The sequence below is a fragment of the Bufo bufo genome, chromosome 3 (assembly GCF_905171765.1).
Source record: "Bufo bufo chromosome 3, aBufBuf1.1, whole genome shotgun sequence".
Classification (NCBI taxonomy): domain Eukaryota; kingdom Metazoa; phylum Chordata; class Amphibia; order Anura; family Bufonidae; genus Bufo; species Bufo bufo.
Window position 1 is genome coordinate 614,874,740 of NC_053391.1, and position 16,387 is coordinate 614,891,126.

Consider the following 16,387-nt stretch of genomic DNA (forward strand, 5'->3'; position numbering starts at 1 on the left):
TCTTATGTTTTTTTTCATAGCCGAAAATGGAAGGTGGACACTATACTGTTTAAAAGGGATAGTTCAGTTTCAGTAGGTTCACATGCTTCGGATTGATAGTGCTCAAATTTGTCTCCTGGTAGCAATTAGTAATATAATAATATAATACAGTTTAAAGGGAACCTGTCACCTGAACTGAGGGCAGCATGATTTAGTGACATACTTGTTATTTGAGGTCTGTCACTTTTCAGCTTGCAGTCATTACTTTTGTAGTACTGACATGACGAACCTCGCAATGCACACCAGCGCTACAAGGGAGATGAGACTCGCTGGCACTGCCCTTCACATAACTGGCAGGTTTCTTTCCTGTTATGCATAGGAAAAAAACTGCCAATCCTGGTTAGCAGGCGGCGCCATGAGTCTCATCAGACTCCTCTCCCTCGCAGAGATGGTGTGCATTGCGAGGTTCGTCACTTCAGTACTATAACAGTACTGACTGCCAGCTCAAAAGTGACAGAAATCGGCAGCAGGTCAGTAACTATACTATGCTGCCCTCAGTTCAGGTGACAGGCTCCTTTTAATATCTGTTGTGTTATGTATTTTTATCTGTACTCATTCCATATTTATCTTACAAATGGAGCAATAGGTCACAGCAGATATAAAGCGGGTGGTTATTAACGGTACACACTCAGATTGGGTCACCGTCACTAGTGGGGTACCTCAGGGGTCAGTATTAGGCCCTATTCTCTTCAATATACTTATTAATGATCTTGTAGAAGGCTTGCACAATAAAATGTAAATTTTTGCAGATGACACTAAACTGTGTAAAGTAATTTACACTGAAGAGGACAATATACTACTACAGAGGGATCTGAATAGACTGGAGGCTTGGGCAGATAAGTGGCAGATGAGGTTTAACACTGAAAAATGTAAGGTTATGCACATGGGAAGGAATAATGCAAGTCACTAAAATGGTAAAACACTGAGTAACACTGACATGGAAAAGGACCTAGGAATTTTAGTGAACAGTAAACTAAGCTGTAGAAACCAGTGTCAGGCAGCTGCTGCCAAAGCCAGTAAGATAATGGGTTGCATCAAAAGGGGCATAGATGCCCGTGATGAGAACATAGTCCTACCACTTTACAAATCACTGGTCAGACCACACATGGAGTACTGTGTACAGTTCTGGGCTCCAGTGAACAAGGCAGACATAGCAGAGCTGGAGAGGGTCCAGAGGAGGGCAACTAAAGTAATAACTGGAATGGGGCAACTACAGTACCCTGAAAGATTATCAAAATTAGGGTTATTCAGTTTAGAAAAAAGACGACTGAGGGGAGATCTAATTACTATGTACAAATATATCAGGGGTCAGTACAGAGATCTCTCCCAGGGTCTATTCATACCCAGGACTGTGACTGTGACCAGGGGACATCCTCTGCGTCTGGAGGAAAGAAGGTTTGTACACAAACATAGAAAAGGATTCTTTACGGTAAGAGCAGTGAGACTATGGAACTCTCTGCCTGAGGAGGTGGTGATGGTGAGTTCACTAAAAGAGTTCAAGAGGGGCCTGGATGTATTTCTGGAGTGTAATAATATATTACACGTTATAGCTATTAGATTTCTGGAGAAGGGTTGGTGTCACGACCATGGTCATGGTCGTGACTCCTTAACCGCATGCTGTTGCCTGCGGTCTCGTGTCGTTGTTTCAACCACAGGTGAGGGCCGCTTGTATGTTGCCTCACTTGTGGTTGCCGTTGGCAACATGTTCTTATAATGTATGTTGCAGTATAGCAGCCTGAGTTGGTGTTAGGCAGCTAGCTGTAATGTGCATGCGGTTGCACCAGGCACCTGTGTTTGTATGTGTGCACTTTTGTTTTGGTGTGCACAGGATTTATGTTATGAGTACACTTCCCCTTTAAGTTGCTGTTTTCCCTTGCCTGGTGCAGGAAGGGTTAACCCCCTTCTGTGTGTGTGAACACTGGGTGTGTCTGTGTAGGTGTGGCTACTTGGGCCTATATAGCCTCTGCTGAGAGCAGTAGTCAGAGGGGTACTTCAGCCATGGTCTGCTGGAGTCATCCTCCTACTTTTATACCACCTGCCAGTGAGGGCCACCCTTGTGGTCATAAGCAAATGTTGTTATGTGATGTTAAGTTTATGTGGTGTTTGTTATTAGTGCAGCTATGGTTCTGGCTTCCTGTGTGTTTATGTGTGCTGTGTCCTTTTATGTCTGTGTGTGGACTTCAGCACTTGTGTCCAGGGATCCAGTCAGTGTGTCTGTGGCAGGTAGGGGTGGAAGTCTTTCACTCTCCTGCCATATCCATAGTCTGTTTATATCCCCTTGCAGCTCGGCCAGTTTAGACTCCTGTTTCTCCGCATCCAGGAGGAACAGGTGGTTCACCCAGCTCCTAGTTCAGGGATCGGCGGAGGGTGAGTAGGGATCCTGAGCATGAGCCCTCCTACCTTCAAGGTTGGCTCATGCAACTAGGAGTCAGGGTCAGATTAGGGATGTGTTAGGAGGTGACCTGCTCCCTTATTCTGTTGTCCTGGCCGAGCAGCGACTAACATCTCGTGGCATCGCACGGCTGAGGGTTTTCCCCATCCTCAGCCGTGACAGTTGGTGATCCAGGGAGTTATTCTGATTGGAGTCGGGGAAGAATTTTTCCCCTAAAATGGGGGAAATTGGCTTCTACCTCACAAGGTTTTTTGTTTTCTTGCCATCCTCTGGATCAACTTGGATAACAGGCCGAACTGGATGGACAGATGTCTTTTTTCAGCCTTACAAACTGTTACTATGTTGTTTTTGGCAAACATTTTTCCTTTTCTGTTGGCATACGATCCAGTTTTTGGGTGTTAATATTTCTATGTTTCCTGAATATTAACATATCTAAATACTCTGCTGTACAATAGATATGCTGTCGTAGCTGCAGCCATGACAGCATATACACATACTTGTATCATTACTGTCTATTGTAGAGCAGCTATCTATTGGAGAGTAATGCAGCTCTGCAACCTGTCCTATTCACATTTTAGGATGGGTTGCTGGCAGTTATTTTAAATAATTCCTGAAGGTACCCTTTAGGCCTCATGCACATGATGTCTTTATTGTGGTCTGCAAAATATCAATGCCTTCAGTGTGCATTCTGCATTTTTCTTACTCCCATCACGAGAAATGACTTTTCTCTCCCACAATACAGACAAAAATAAGACATATAATTCTATATTTGCTGAAGGGACATATGGATGCAAACAGCACATGAATGACATCCATGCACTGTCAATTTTTTGGAGACTCATAGAAATCAATGGGTCCATGTGCCATCTGCAAAAAAATTTGGAACGCTGATGCAAAATTCATTCAGGTAGGCTCCCCTGATGGAAAATTGATCACTGGAAGTCCAGCTGTTGGTACCAATGGTGGTCAACTCTGATCACGGTTATTTACAAGGAAACACAAGGAAATAACTGGAATCCCCCAGAGTGAAACTTACTTGTGAAGCAGCTATCCTGCTTGCATGTCCACTAAACCGAAGATGCCCATAGGTCCTAAGGGCCTCGACACATGAGTTTTATCTGGCTTTGCTTTAGCGCTAAAATGTAAGTTAAAAAAACCATACACTTTTTTCAAAAAGGTCAGGGGCCCAAAGACAGTCAGTAGAAAAACAATGCTGGTGTGTCCTGCGTTTTATATTTCCTGTAGACCTTCAGTTATTGTTTGGAGGTGGTGTTTTTAACCACAAAAAGGCACTGCAGACAACGGGTGCAAAAAATGCCACAAAAAATGCAAAAAGTACTCAAAAACCCAATACGAAATTCAGGTGTGAACCCACTGGACAAAGATGGTCCTGAATGCCTAATGATAAACCATCAGTCAGCCTTCAGACCACCCCATAAAAAGCCTGTTTTATGGATGACATTTAACGGGGTTGTCTGAGTTATTTTTTGTTCTTTGTATGTTTTTAAGCAAATGTAAGAGGTTTACAATGCACCTCTTTCACCTGCAGCGGCTCCTTTCTCAGATCTTACTGAGGGTCACATGACCTGTTACATAGTTAATACGGTTGAAAAAAGACATACGTCCATCAGGTTCAACCAAGGGATAGGTGGGGACGCAAATCCCAGAAGGAAGTGAGTCTCAGATTTCTACACGTTTTCATAAGCATTAAGTCATTTACTTTTGGGGGGGCGTGGCCGAAAGCTGGCATGAGCAGACGCAGTTAGCAGAAGCTCCGGACCTCATACCCTGGCTTTTGCATTAATCCTGATCTTACCAAACGCCAACATTTCTACACCGAGGGGGTAAGAGATCGGGTAGATCTCGTGCATTGAAAATGTCCCGAAATAGAGCTCCTACCGCCGCAGAAAAGCTCAAAGAGTTTGCCCGCCTGGATAATCAAGATGGCGGCGGAGCGAGAACGCAGGCACGCTCACCATCGGCCTCTGGGGAATCGCTGGTGGAAGCAGAGGAGCGACCCAGGGTGAGCCATCACTCAAACAAGTGACGGAACAGTTATTGCTAGCTATTACATCTTCTCGGACCTCCTTATCAGGGAAGCTGGAGGAGGTGAAGGTGGACATAGGCCTGCAAGTGATGTGCTTTGTGGGGCGGCTGGGGGGGGCGTCTTCCCTCTAGATATAGGAATATAGCGATCCATAGATATATGATTCATAACACATTGATTCTGGATAAGTGTAAAGGGAATAGAGGGGAGACGTCCCATCTGGGCCTAGACACCTATAATGTGGATAACCTCATATCATTTATAAGAATAATGTTAAGTTGAGCGTATTTTATATATATTTTTTTTTTCTTTTCATATACTTATGTGAAAGTTAGGGTATGCGTCCTTTTACATGTTCAGCTGTCAACAACAGTGCGACTGGTAAAGATATACCATTAGTACTCTCCATTTAAGTTTTGCCACGGTGCTTTGTCACTATTGAAGTATAGCAGGATTGAAAAGTACCTATCCGGAATGGAACACATTCCGAATTCTGCTTTTTTGTATTGTTTTGAGTTCTACTTTTATATGTTCACAGATCCGTACTATGTCAATACTATGTTATTAAGGTCACTAAATCACGTAGCTACTAGGATATCAGATGTGAATGCTGGGAAATGGCAGACATGAGAATAATGTTGTGGAATATCCGGGGTCTAGGGAGCGTGAGGAAAAGAGCTATGGTGTTTTCTGAGATAAGGAAATTTAACCCGCACATACTATGTCTGCAGGAGACTCATTTGGTCACAGATACGGTTAAGCGACTGAGAAAACCGTGGCAGCAATGGGCACAACACTCCTGCTATACGAATCTGTCCCGTGGAGTATTTTTAATGATACATAAATCATTAAGATGGGAGCTTGAGCAAATGCAGATAGATCCCGCAGGGCGATACGTATTTGTGGCAGCGTATATTCAGGGTATTCTGTATGTCTTGATAGGTGTGTATATACCTCCCCCATCCTCTCTGCAAATACTCCATCAGGCTATTAGTTTTGCTGTTTCCTATCCTTCAGCTAGGGTATTATGTATGGGAGACTATAATATGATTATGTCTAACACCTTGGATAGGTTTCACTCAGGTGGCTCTGTGGGTAGTGCTGATGAGTATGGATCCCCTCTAGCTAAATTAATGGCAGAAGTTGGATGGGTGGATATGTGGCGGCTCAAATACCCTAATGATAATGTTTATTCCTGTCACTCTGCCAGTCATAATAGCCTATCTAGAATTGATTATATTATGGGGAATTCTGCTATGTGCTCGGCTAGCTATCAGATTGCATTTGATGTAAGAGGGGTATCTGACCATTCGCCAATACTCTTAACTCTGTTAGCTGGACATAAGAGGTCAGGCCAATCGATGAAGATACACCCCTTTTGGCTTACCCTCTTTTCACCTAGTGATCGTGTACCGGATCAGCTCGCGGTATTTGCAGAGGTTCACAAGGACAATGTAGATCCCTTGCTGAAATGGGACACACTGAAGGCTTATTTGAGAGGATGTCTAAAGTCCTCTATATCTTTTGTGAAGAAGGCCTCAGCTAGGTTGGAGGAGGAGATAGCATCGGAATGCTCTGCTTTGGAGAGGATATATGTGAATGATCCCACTGAGCAGAACAAACAGAACTGGCTTATGATAGGAAGTAAATATTTGGCCCTCCTGAAAGAAAAGGCCCAGCGTAGGTTATTTTTTACCAGACAATTTTACTTTGAAATGGGGAATCAATCCAGTAAACTATTAGCCCATATAATCAAACAGAACCAGGCCTCCCCAGCGATTCTTAGGATTAAGGATGCAAATGGTGTCGTGCTGACTGAACCTGATGCCATTGTCAACAGGTTCAGGGAGTATTACCAGGAGCTGTATACCGCAAGAGCAGACTACACAACTGGTGAGGTGAGGGACTATTTCTCGGACATAGAGACTTCAAAGTTATTGCAGGAAAAAAGGAGTATATTGGATGCCCAGATTACAACTCAAGAGATCTTAGATGCTATATCCGCATTGGCAAAAGGGAAATCCCCTGGTCCAGATGGACTACCAGTGGAGGTTTACTCCAAATATATCACCTATATATCCCAATCTATGCTACAAATGTATAATGAGTCATTTAGACAGGGAGTTTTACCACCATCCCTATACGATGCGTCTATTGTGATTTTGTTGAAACCTGGAAAGGACCCAGTGGAGTGCGGTTCTTACAGGCCGATATCCCTGCTGAATCTGGATTATAAAGTCTTAGCAAAGATTCTGGCATCAAGATTGAGTGGGGTAGTTAGCCCATTGATTCATCCAGATCAGTCAGGGTTTCTGCCTGGGAGATCCACTTCAGATAATATCAGAAGGGTGCAGGTGGTCACGCAAATGGGCTTGGCTAGACATAAGAGATGGGCATTGGCTTCATTAGATGCGGCTAAGGCCTTCAATTCCATAGAATGGCCATACTTACTTGCCACACTAGAGCAATTTGGGATTGGACCGAATTTTATTAAATGGATCTCCATATTATATAAAGAGCCTAAGTCCAATATTTTAGTGAATGGAATATCCTCAAGTAGCTTTCAGTTGGGTAGAGGCACACGGCAGGGATGCCCACTTTCGCCCTTGCTATTTGCATTGGCTATAGAGCCCTTGGCCATACGCATTAGAGCAGATGTATTAAGTCATTTACTTTTAAGAATTCGTCTAAACCCTTTTTGAAAATGTCCACTGTTCCTGCTGTGACCACGTCCTGAGGAAGTCTATTCCACAGCTTCGCAGTTCTTACAGTAAAGAAGCTTTGATGCTTCCGGAGACTGAACTTTTTCTTCTCCAGTCGGAGGCAGTGCCCTCTTGTCTTTTGAGCGCATTTTACATGGAACAGCTTTTCACCGTATTTTTTGTATGGGCACTTTATATATTTGTATAGGTTAATCATGTCTCCCCCATGGACGTCTCTTCTCAAGACTAAATAAATTCAATTATTTTAATCTTTCTTTATAATAAAGACCCTCCATGCCCCTTATCAGTTCAGTCGCTCTCCTCTGTACTTTTTCCAGCTGCAGTGCATCCTTTCTATGGACTGGTGCCCAGAACTGAACTGCATATTCCAGATGAGGCCGCACCAACGCTTTGTAAAGTGGTAATATTACATCCCTGCCCCGCGAGTCCATGCCTCGTTTAATGCATGACAATATCCTGGTGGCCTTAGAAGCAGCTGATTGACATTGTATGCTATAATTTAATCTACCATCCACAAGGACACCCAAATCCTTCTCTATAAGTCAGTCTCCCAGTGTTACATCACCTAGGACATATGAAGCACAGAGATTATTACTACCAAGATACATAACTTTACATTTGTCCACATTGAACCTCATTTGCCAAGTTGATGCCCAATCACTCAGGGTGTCCAAGTCAGCTTGTAGTATATGGACATCTTCCATAGACTGTACAGTTCTACATAGCTTAGTGTCATCAGCAAAAATAAATATGGTGCTATTAATTCACTCCTCAATATCATTAATAAATTAAATAATAAAGGGCCCAGCACTGAACCTTGAGGTACACCACTTATAGCCTGGGACCATTCTGAATAGGAATCATTGACCACAACTCTCTGGACACAGTCCTTCAGCCAGTTTTCAATCCAATTACAAACTATAGTTTCCAAACCTATAGGTCTATAATTACCTGTGAAGGACCTAGATCCTTTTTTGAATATGGGCACCACATTTGCCTTGCGTCAATCACTTGGCACTGTACCAGTACCTAGAGAATCTTTAAAAATTATAAACAGTGGCACAGCAATGACCGAACTGAGCTCTTTAAGCACTCCGGGGTGTAATCCATTTTAACCCAGAGCCTTGTTCACATTTACCTCATTTAACTTCTCTTGGACCATATCTACAGTTAGCCAATTGAGTATATCACTGGATGTACTAACAGCCCCGGTGCCACAGATATCAGCTCCTTTCTCTTCTTTTGTATATACAGAGCTAAAAAAAAAACCATTTAGTAACCCTGCCTTTGCCTTATCTTCAGTGACACACACCCCCCCACCCCCCTTTACCATTATTTAGTGGACCTACCTGCTCAGACCTAGGTTTTTTAGCATTTATATATTGAAATCATTTTTGGGGATTTGTTTTGCTATCTGCTGTTCGTTTGGTATTTTTGCAAATTTTATCCCTTTTTTACAGATTTTATTAAGCCCTTTATAATCTTCAAAGACTACAGCTGACTCCTCAGATTTGTATTTTTAAATGCTCTCTTTTTGTCTTTTATTGCCCTTTTTACAGTACTGTAGCTATAAGCCATGGGGGGGTTTAATTTTAGCAGTTTATACTTGTTACCTAAAGGGATACATTTTTTAGTGCAATTACTCAATGTGGATTTGAAGCTCTCCCATTTATCCTCAGTATTATTATGTGACAGTAGCTGCTCCCAGTCTATGCCCTGAAATGCTGCCCTCAACCCAGGAAAATTAGCCTTTTTGAAAGTTTGTGTCTTTGCTCTGCCTGGCAGAGTTTAGGGGGAATATAATTATATTGTGGTCACTATTACCTAGTGTTTCTCGAACAGTAACATTACCAACAAGCTCTGCATCATTAGAGATTACCAGATCCAACAGAGCATTGCCCCTAGTGGGAGCTTCTACAAACTGGCCCATAAAGTGGTCCTGCAGCAAGTTGAGGAATTTTCGCCCCTTTGCTGTTGAGGCAGAACCATGACCCCAGTCAATGTCTGGGAAGTTAAAATCTCCCATTATGACCACTGTACCAGCCTGTGCAGCCGCTCTATTTGGTTATACAGTTGAGCTTCTATCTCCTTAGTGATGTTAGGAGGTCCATAGATTACACCAAGTATTATTTTTTCAGTGTTTATATCCCTTTGAACTTCCACCCATAAGGTTTCCACATCCTCACCCACAATTGCCTCTTTCACACTTGTCTTCAGATCACTCCTCACATACAGGCACCCACCACCGCCTTTTCTATTGACCCGGTCTTTCCTAAATAGTGTAAAACCCTCAATATTAACAGCCCAGTCATGCGAAGAGTCCAACCATGTCTCAGCCACACCAACTACATCTATGTGTTCTTCTAGTACCATAGCCTCCAGCTCCCCCAATTTTCTAGCTAGACTTCTGGCATTAGTGAAAATACATTTTAAATTATTACCTGTAAAGTGAATATCCAGGATTTTTTGGTTACCTTGCTTGGGTTCTTGTTACCAGCAGTTCTACTTTTCATAAATGTATAGTTATGCCCAGTCTTCTCCCTATTTACCCCAGCCCCTCTTCTATAACCCACAACCCAATCTGCACTATCTGCCCCCTTATTAGTATGACCCCCCCCCCCCCCCAATCCTATTTTAAAAGCTCCCCCAGCCGTCTAACCATTTTTTCCCCCAGGACAGTTGCACCCTCCCCATTGAGGTGCAGCCCATCCCTACTGTAGAGCCTGCGACAGACCAAGAAGTCGGCCCAGTTCTCCATGAACCCAAACCCTTCCTTCCTGCACCAGCTTCTGAGCCACTTTTTTAACTCCCTAAGCTCTCGTTGTCTCTCTGGTAGTATTTCTGAAAACACTACCTTGGAGGTCCTGGACTTGAGCTTCTCTCCTAGTTCCCTAAAAGCGTTTTTAAGGACCATCCATCTCCCACTGACTTTGTCAGCTTCTCTTCCTGCTCTAATGTTCCAACAAGTAGAATCAGAATGTAAGGCAGCATTTACCATTAGTAGAAAACAATTCCTTTATTTGTCTACAGCAGACAATACATAAATGGCAGGGGCGGACAATCTTTCCTGCAGCTCAGAGTAGCGACGGCCATTTGGCGCTAATTGCGCTTCTTCTGGCCACTGACGTGATTATGTCTGAAAGTGCTCATTTATATGTTTCCTGGCATAATTGCCATAGAGATATAACATACAGATTTTTTACGTCATGTTTCGTTATAACAACTCATTTATATAAAAACTTAAAAACAAGCAATTCATCAAAAAGACCACTGTATCAATATGCACAATTATCAAAGGAATACGCTCAGGTCATTTTTATAATTCAGACCCAGTGGACCTAAAGCCCTGTCGCGGATTATCCACCTTGCTTCTTTTTGCAGAAGTAGGAGGTGTCTATCACCTCCTTGCATGGGGTTGGGTACAAACTCTATACCAGAAAACTTCAGACAACCTGGATCCCCTCATGCATTTCTTGTACATGATTAATTAGCCTGGGGCAACCTTTCCCTGTTTTAATGGGATTTTCCCTTTCTTTTTTACTTATGTTATCATGAGCAGTGGGATATTCTCTCGCTGCTCTGATGATGTTTTGTACACAAGCCTGGGGAGCAGGTCTGTGTCTGTGCACCAGACTTTACAGTGCTGGCCATGCCCCCTGCACTGGCTGAGCTGCTGCTCTCTCCCACTGTGTCTCCCTCCCACTGGATTCTTCAGGAAAGTTTAACCCCTTCTACCATCAGTAGCACAGACTCAGGGCTTGAGGCTTTGCTGAGCAGCGGCAGGCAGTGAAGAGACAAATGCTGGGTACGGGATCTTCCCTTCTCATCCTGCAGCCACAAAGCTGACAGACTGGAGGAGTTCTGCAGAAAATTGCACAAGAACTAGTAGTAGGGTGAAGATCCTGTGTGTATCAGCAGTGTCATTGTACAGCTGGGACTTGTAGTCCGACACATACAACATGCTGCTAAGGATCCCAGCAATCAGACATGTCATTCAGGGCAGCACTTGTATTCACTCTCTTTGCAGAGCAGGGGAGGGACAGAGATTGTTGTTATTGCTGGTAAACAAAGGGCAAGAAGAGAACGAGGGAAATGAGAAAATCTTGACTTTTTTTTTGCCCAAAACTTTCTTAGCTTATGTATATATTGCTTACCATCATATTTACAGTGCAATATATTTTTTTTGATATAACTGTGACAAACCCTTTAAGCTGTCATCTAGGTAATCCTCCCAATATGAGCAGCTTTAGCACAAGAGTACACACGTATGTATGATCAATAATGTAACATTTAAATGATACAAAATACTAAATCGCACATCACTACAACATATTGCATGAACCTACAGTGTTCACAGGTCAGGTATTGTGTAAAGGCACATTAACATTACATTACTTTGAACATTGTAGTAAAACCACTTTTCATGAGAATTTATTAGCACAGAATAGCACATATAAGATAAAAACCAGAAGTTTCCATCTCTACACAGACCTGCACGAGAAGTTACATGTAGTAAATATGTGCTTTTTTTTACACCAATAACCTTCTTTTGTGAACCGCCCAATGGTGTTAGCGTGATTATATAATAGAAAGAGGTTTACAGTTTTCCCATAGACACTATACAACGAAGGCAGTGGTATGTTCACTGACCCTATCTACATAAAATACAGAAGCCTCAGATGACCAGGCAGCCAAGGCCTTAGGTTTGACCATGTAGCCTCCAAACCAAAAAGGTATCCATTATATTTTTGTTTTCCTCAAGTCCATCGCTGATGTGCAAGCAAAAAATAGGTGGCATGACAATAGATAGCAAATATCACATATACAGAAGTTATACTGTACCTTAGCATTTGTCCATTTGTCCACTGTTGAACACCATTTTATAGTTTACATATCAAAAGGTAAGTAACTTTGCATCTTGTACTGATCCTGAGTTAAGGCCTGTGTTATATACTGTAGAGCTGAATTCGTAATTCTGCTGGTTGTTACTAGAGACAGACACCTGTTGAAATCCAACATGGACGATCCTTTCCAGTGTATCTGACTTTGGGGCATGGTCAGCAAGTTTATAGAATGGTCCTTCTACATGGACCTGATGCATCCAAATATAAGTACAAGTGACCAGTCAGATACAGATGGTATCTGCTGAACAATGGATTTGGCAGAGCTTTGTGAATCTGCAATGGTAGTGTGAACAGAGCCTGAGTTCAGCAGAACCACCAGGGGTCCGGGTGTTGTTGCTGCCGCACGGATGTCTGAAATTAGCCTATAGGCCCCCATACACAATAGTGTATTATATGCTGAACTCGGCGAGAAAGGCAGTTTAACATGTACGGGGATCTCCCGATTCTCCCCCAGTAGATGATGATGATGGAGAGAAAGATCAGGTGAAGTGAATGTTTTTGTCCTGTTGTTCTCCCAGGAGATGCGCCGCTGTCAGAAGCGTTTGGCAGTGGCTTTCTCATCTCTCCCTACTGAATACACATACACATTTGGCCGAACCGAACATGCATGTGTATTGGGGTAGCTGGTAGAGATAACGGTTGGCCAACTATATTAAGATCTAAAACTCATCCATGCTCCAGCCTCTAAAAACAGAGAATGTTTGAATACATCCACTCACAGATGTGTCCATGTACTAGGTAATTTTCTCATGGACAGGTCTTCAGAGAAAATCGGACCAAAGCAAAGTCTGCTGCAATCTCCTCTGTACGGACTGACGGTCCATGAGGAAAATTAGACGTGAATTGGCCCATTGATCTAATGTGTATGGTCATCTTTTAAGGGCTCATATACACAGTTGTATTATGGCTGTATTCTTTGTGGAGTCTAAAAAAAGGCTGGCAAAGGGGTGCATGGAGCCCTCTATTGTACTCCTATAGTTCCTTGTCTACAATGGTTCATGATGATGAGGTACCTGAACTCACTCAGTTATTTCTGAGATATAATTTGTAAAATGATGTTCAGAGGTGAATTTTCTCCTCCTTATCGGCCATGTTTCTTATTTGCTGAAAATGTTTGACTCTAGAGGCACAGGAAAGCCCATTTCCGTATCTATTCTACAGAACCAATAGGAGACTGTGCAGCCCCCTTAGGCCTCTTGCACACGAACATTGTGTGCCCGTGGCCGTATTTCACTTGAATGGGTCCGCAATCACGGAGATGCGGAACGGAAGCATGGATCGGAAGCCCACGGAAGCACTATGGAGTGCTTCCGTGGCGTTTCTCTCTGTGCCTCCGAACCGCAAAAAAAATAGAACTTGTTCTATTTTCTTGCGGTGCGGACGGATCACGGACCCATTCAAGTTGAATGGGTCTCGATTCATCCTGGCCACCGCACGGACGTTGCCCGTGCATTGGGGACCGCAAATTGCGGTCCCCAATGCACAACGTTCGTGTGCAAGAGGCCTTACAGACAGGATTTGATGGCTCGGGAATCTTATGAGAGTAGAGTTCAGATTTCACCTCATCAGTCTGTCCCTGACTGGACCCTGATTATTCTCCATGGTCAGAGAGGAGTCCTGAGGTTTCTCATTAACTTCTGCTTTTTCCATTGTTGACTGGACACCATGGCTGTCTTTTTGTTATCTCGCCTTTATACATTTTGACTGGTCCTTTCCACAGAAGTTTTGTCGCTACAGGTCTCCTTTCTAACTTCATCCACTCCAACGTCATCTTTATCATCTCTGGCTGTTAGAACCTTTTCCATCATCTCTATGACTTCTAGTTCATCTTCAGAATCCTCGAAGGTGCTGTGTAGAAAAGAGCACAAGCTGAAGGAGATCATTGCAGCAAACTAAAGTTCTTCTCCCACATAAGGCTGTACGTTACATAGAGAGTGAACATTTGGCTACTATTGGGATCTTGGCTGGAGCAAAGGGCTTAGGTCGGGAATTTGGCATGGGGGGGGGGGGGGGAGGTGCCGTTTCAATTTTTGCCTCAGGCTTGCATGAAGGCTATGTGCTTCCCTGCCCCTGGCCACAAAGCGCTGAGGGAAGGGAGGGCCCAACCTGAACCCTTGCACCAGGGCCCATGAGCATTTGGGTATGTCCCCGAGCGTAGATTCACATATGGCACAATTTTCTGCAATGGACTTGGCCACAACAAAACCAACAGAAAATCTGCATGTGTTACGGATTTCATACTTCGCAAAGGGTGAGAGTCACATCAAGTCTGCAGAAAATGTAGATCAAAGTTTCAGTGCAGATTTTGCAGTGGATTTGTTGCAGCCAAATTAATAGCAGGGACACGTGCCACCTGTGAATCCACTCTTATTGGTCTCTTTCCCCTTGCAACTAGGTGGCAATAACCTGTCGGGACTCCTCTGTTCAAAAGGACGGCGGGGATAATGAAGTAGATGAGACAAACTGTTGTAGCAGTAAATTATTGGAGCAATTATAGATAAGGATTGTGGACATTTTATCATCCTCTAATAGATATCCAGATAGATATGTAATAGTAGATATATCTAATAGATATCTCGCATTCATGGACTGATGTCTATTAGTGGACAATAAAACTTTCACACTCCTTATGTATACAACAATTTACTGCTACAACAGTTTGTTTCCTCCTCCACTCATATTGATCTGCTTTACATCACTTGTCTCATCTACCTCTTAATTCCTATGTACTTTGGTGTATAAATATGTAAATCTTCAAATACGGTCTTAAAAGATGGCTGACGAAGAGGCCTGAGTGGTCTTGAAACCTTGCAATTGTGTCACCTTGGGATAAACACAAGAATTCTTACAGTTGTTCAAGGGGCACATTTAGGTTGAGTGTTGATTGTGCCATGACCAGAAGTCACTGTAAAGCCCTGGACTAACACTGAAACTAAAGACAAGATATATCTATGAGCATACAGTTAATTGCATTTTCCCATTTATGACTAAATAACAATGCTAGTATAAATTATATATATAATGCAATACTCTCATATATAGGTATAGAGGGGGAGATTTATCAAAAAAGCAACCAATCAGGTTCCACCTTTCATTATTCAGAGCTCCTTTTGAAAATGAAAGGTGGAATCTGATTGGTTGCTATGGGCAACTAAGCCAGTTTTCCTTTACACCAGTTTTGATAAATCTCCCCCAGAGTGTTTTATTTCATTGCCTTCTAAAATTTTTACCCCTTCCTGCTCAGGGCTGTACCGGTGTGAGCTCTAGAGTTGAGATTTGTTGTATGCCATCAGTTGCTCCCTAGCAACAGACTACAAACCATAATTTTCTTGTCATATACTGCTCACTAAGAAAATGACAGATTGCAGATAGTCGCTCTCAGTGAAACTAGACTAAGGCTGGGTTCACATCACGTTTTTCCCATCCTTTTGACCTGTACGAAAAACGTATATGGTAAACGGATGCCTCAGACTGATGCCATACAGTGGCATCCATTCACCATAGAGTTCCATTGTAAAAAAAAAAATGCATAGTTATTTTTTTACCGGACTGTGCAGGACACACGAAGGTGGTGTGCTGCATTTTTGTATCCTTTTTTTCTAACATATATATGTCAAGCGGAGGCATAAAATGTAATGTGAACCCACCCTTACACTTTTTCACAATATTTGTTTGAATTTATCCTTACTTATTTGGTTAGGTTCGAAGTTCAGTTTTACTTTAGTGTTGATGCATTCTTTATGTCATTGGTGTTGTACACGGTCGAGTCACATTATTATGACCACTTCCTACTTTCAACTTTGGCAGCACGTAGCTGATGAAGGAAGTTACGTATGGTGAGCTGGCTCGGTGGGTATATAAGATGTGTTATAGGCTGTCTGCACACATATTCCTTGTCTCTGTCATGGGTAAAAGGGGTAATTTATCAGAGTTTCAAAAAGGGCTGATTATTGGCTTTCAGGCCAAGGGTGGCAGTGTTTCTGAAACTGCACAGTTTGTGAACTGTTCTTGTGCAGCTGTGGTGACAGTGTATGGTGAATTGACAAATGGCACCACTGTGAATAAGTTGTGTGGACACTAAGGAGCACCATTGATGTGAGAGGGTGAACGTCATTTATGAAAGTGCACGAGGGTGGACCGAAACACTACAGTGGATGCCACAATGAACCAGGGGGCTACAAGACGTGTATTTAAAACAGTGCAGCAAACCTTGCTTTGTATGGGGCTCTGAAGCAGACGGATGGTCACTGTGTAACACCCCAGAGTGGTGTTACCACTTCTG

General features: G+C 42.9%; 1 protein-coding gene and 1 long non-coding RNA gene across 12 annotated transcripts in view; both read right to left on the minus strand.

Annotated features, from left to right (window-relative positions):
• Positions 1–10,734: 10,734 nt before the first annotated feature.
• Positions 10,735–13,247, minus strand: LOC120996256. Its single transcript, XR_005777749.1, has 2 exons — positions 13,119–13,247; positions 10,735–13,086 (listed from the first exon to the last, which is right to left on the minus strand). It is a non-coding gene; the product is annotated as an uncharacterized LOC120996256 (long non-coding RNA).
• Positions 13,248–13,521: 274 nt separating this feature from the next.
• NEK5 (NIMA related kinase 5) overlaps positions 13,522–16,387 on the minus strand; it is a 103,032-nt gene continuing 100,166 nt past the window's right edge. For all 11 annotated transcript variants that reach the window (XM_040426060.1, XM_040426067.1, XM_040426065.1 and 8 more), the window contains one exon: positions 13,522–13,953. In XM_040426060.1, coding sequence (XP_040281994.1) covers positions 13,797–13,953 — 157 coding nt within the window. In that variant the 3' untranslated portion in view covers positions 13,522–13,796. The remainder of the gene's footprint in view (positions 13,954–16,387) is intronic.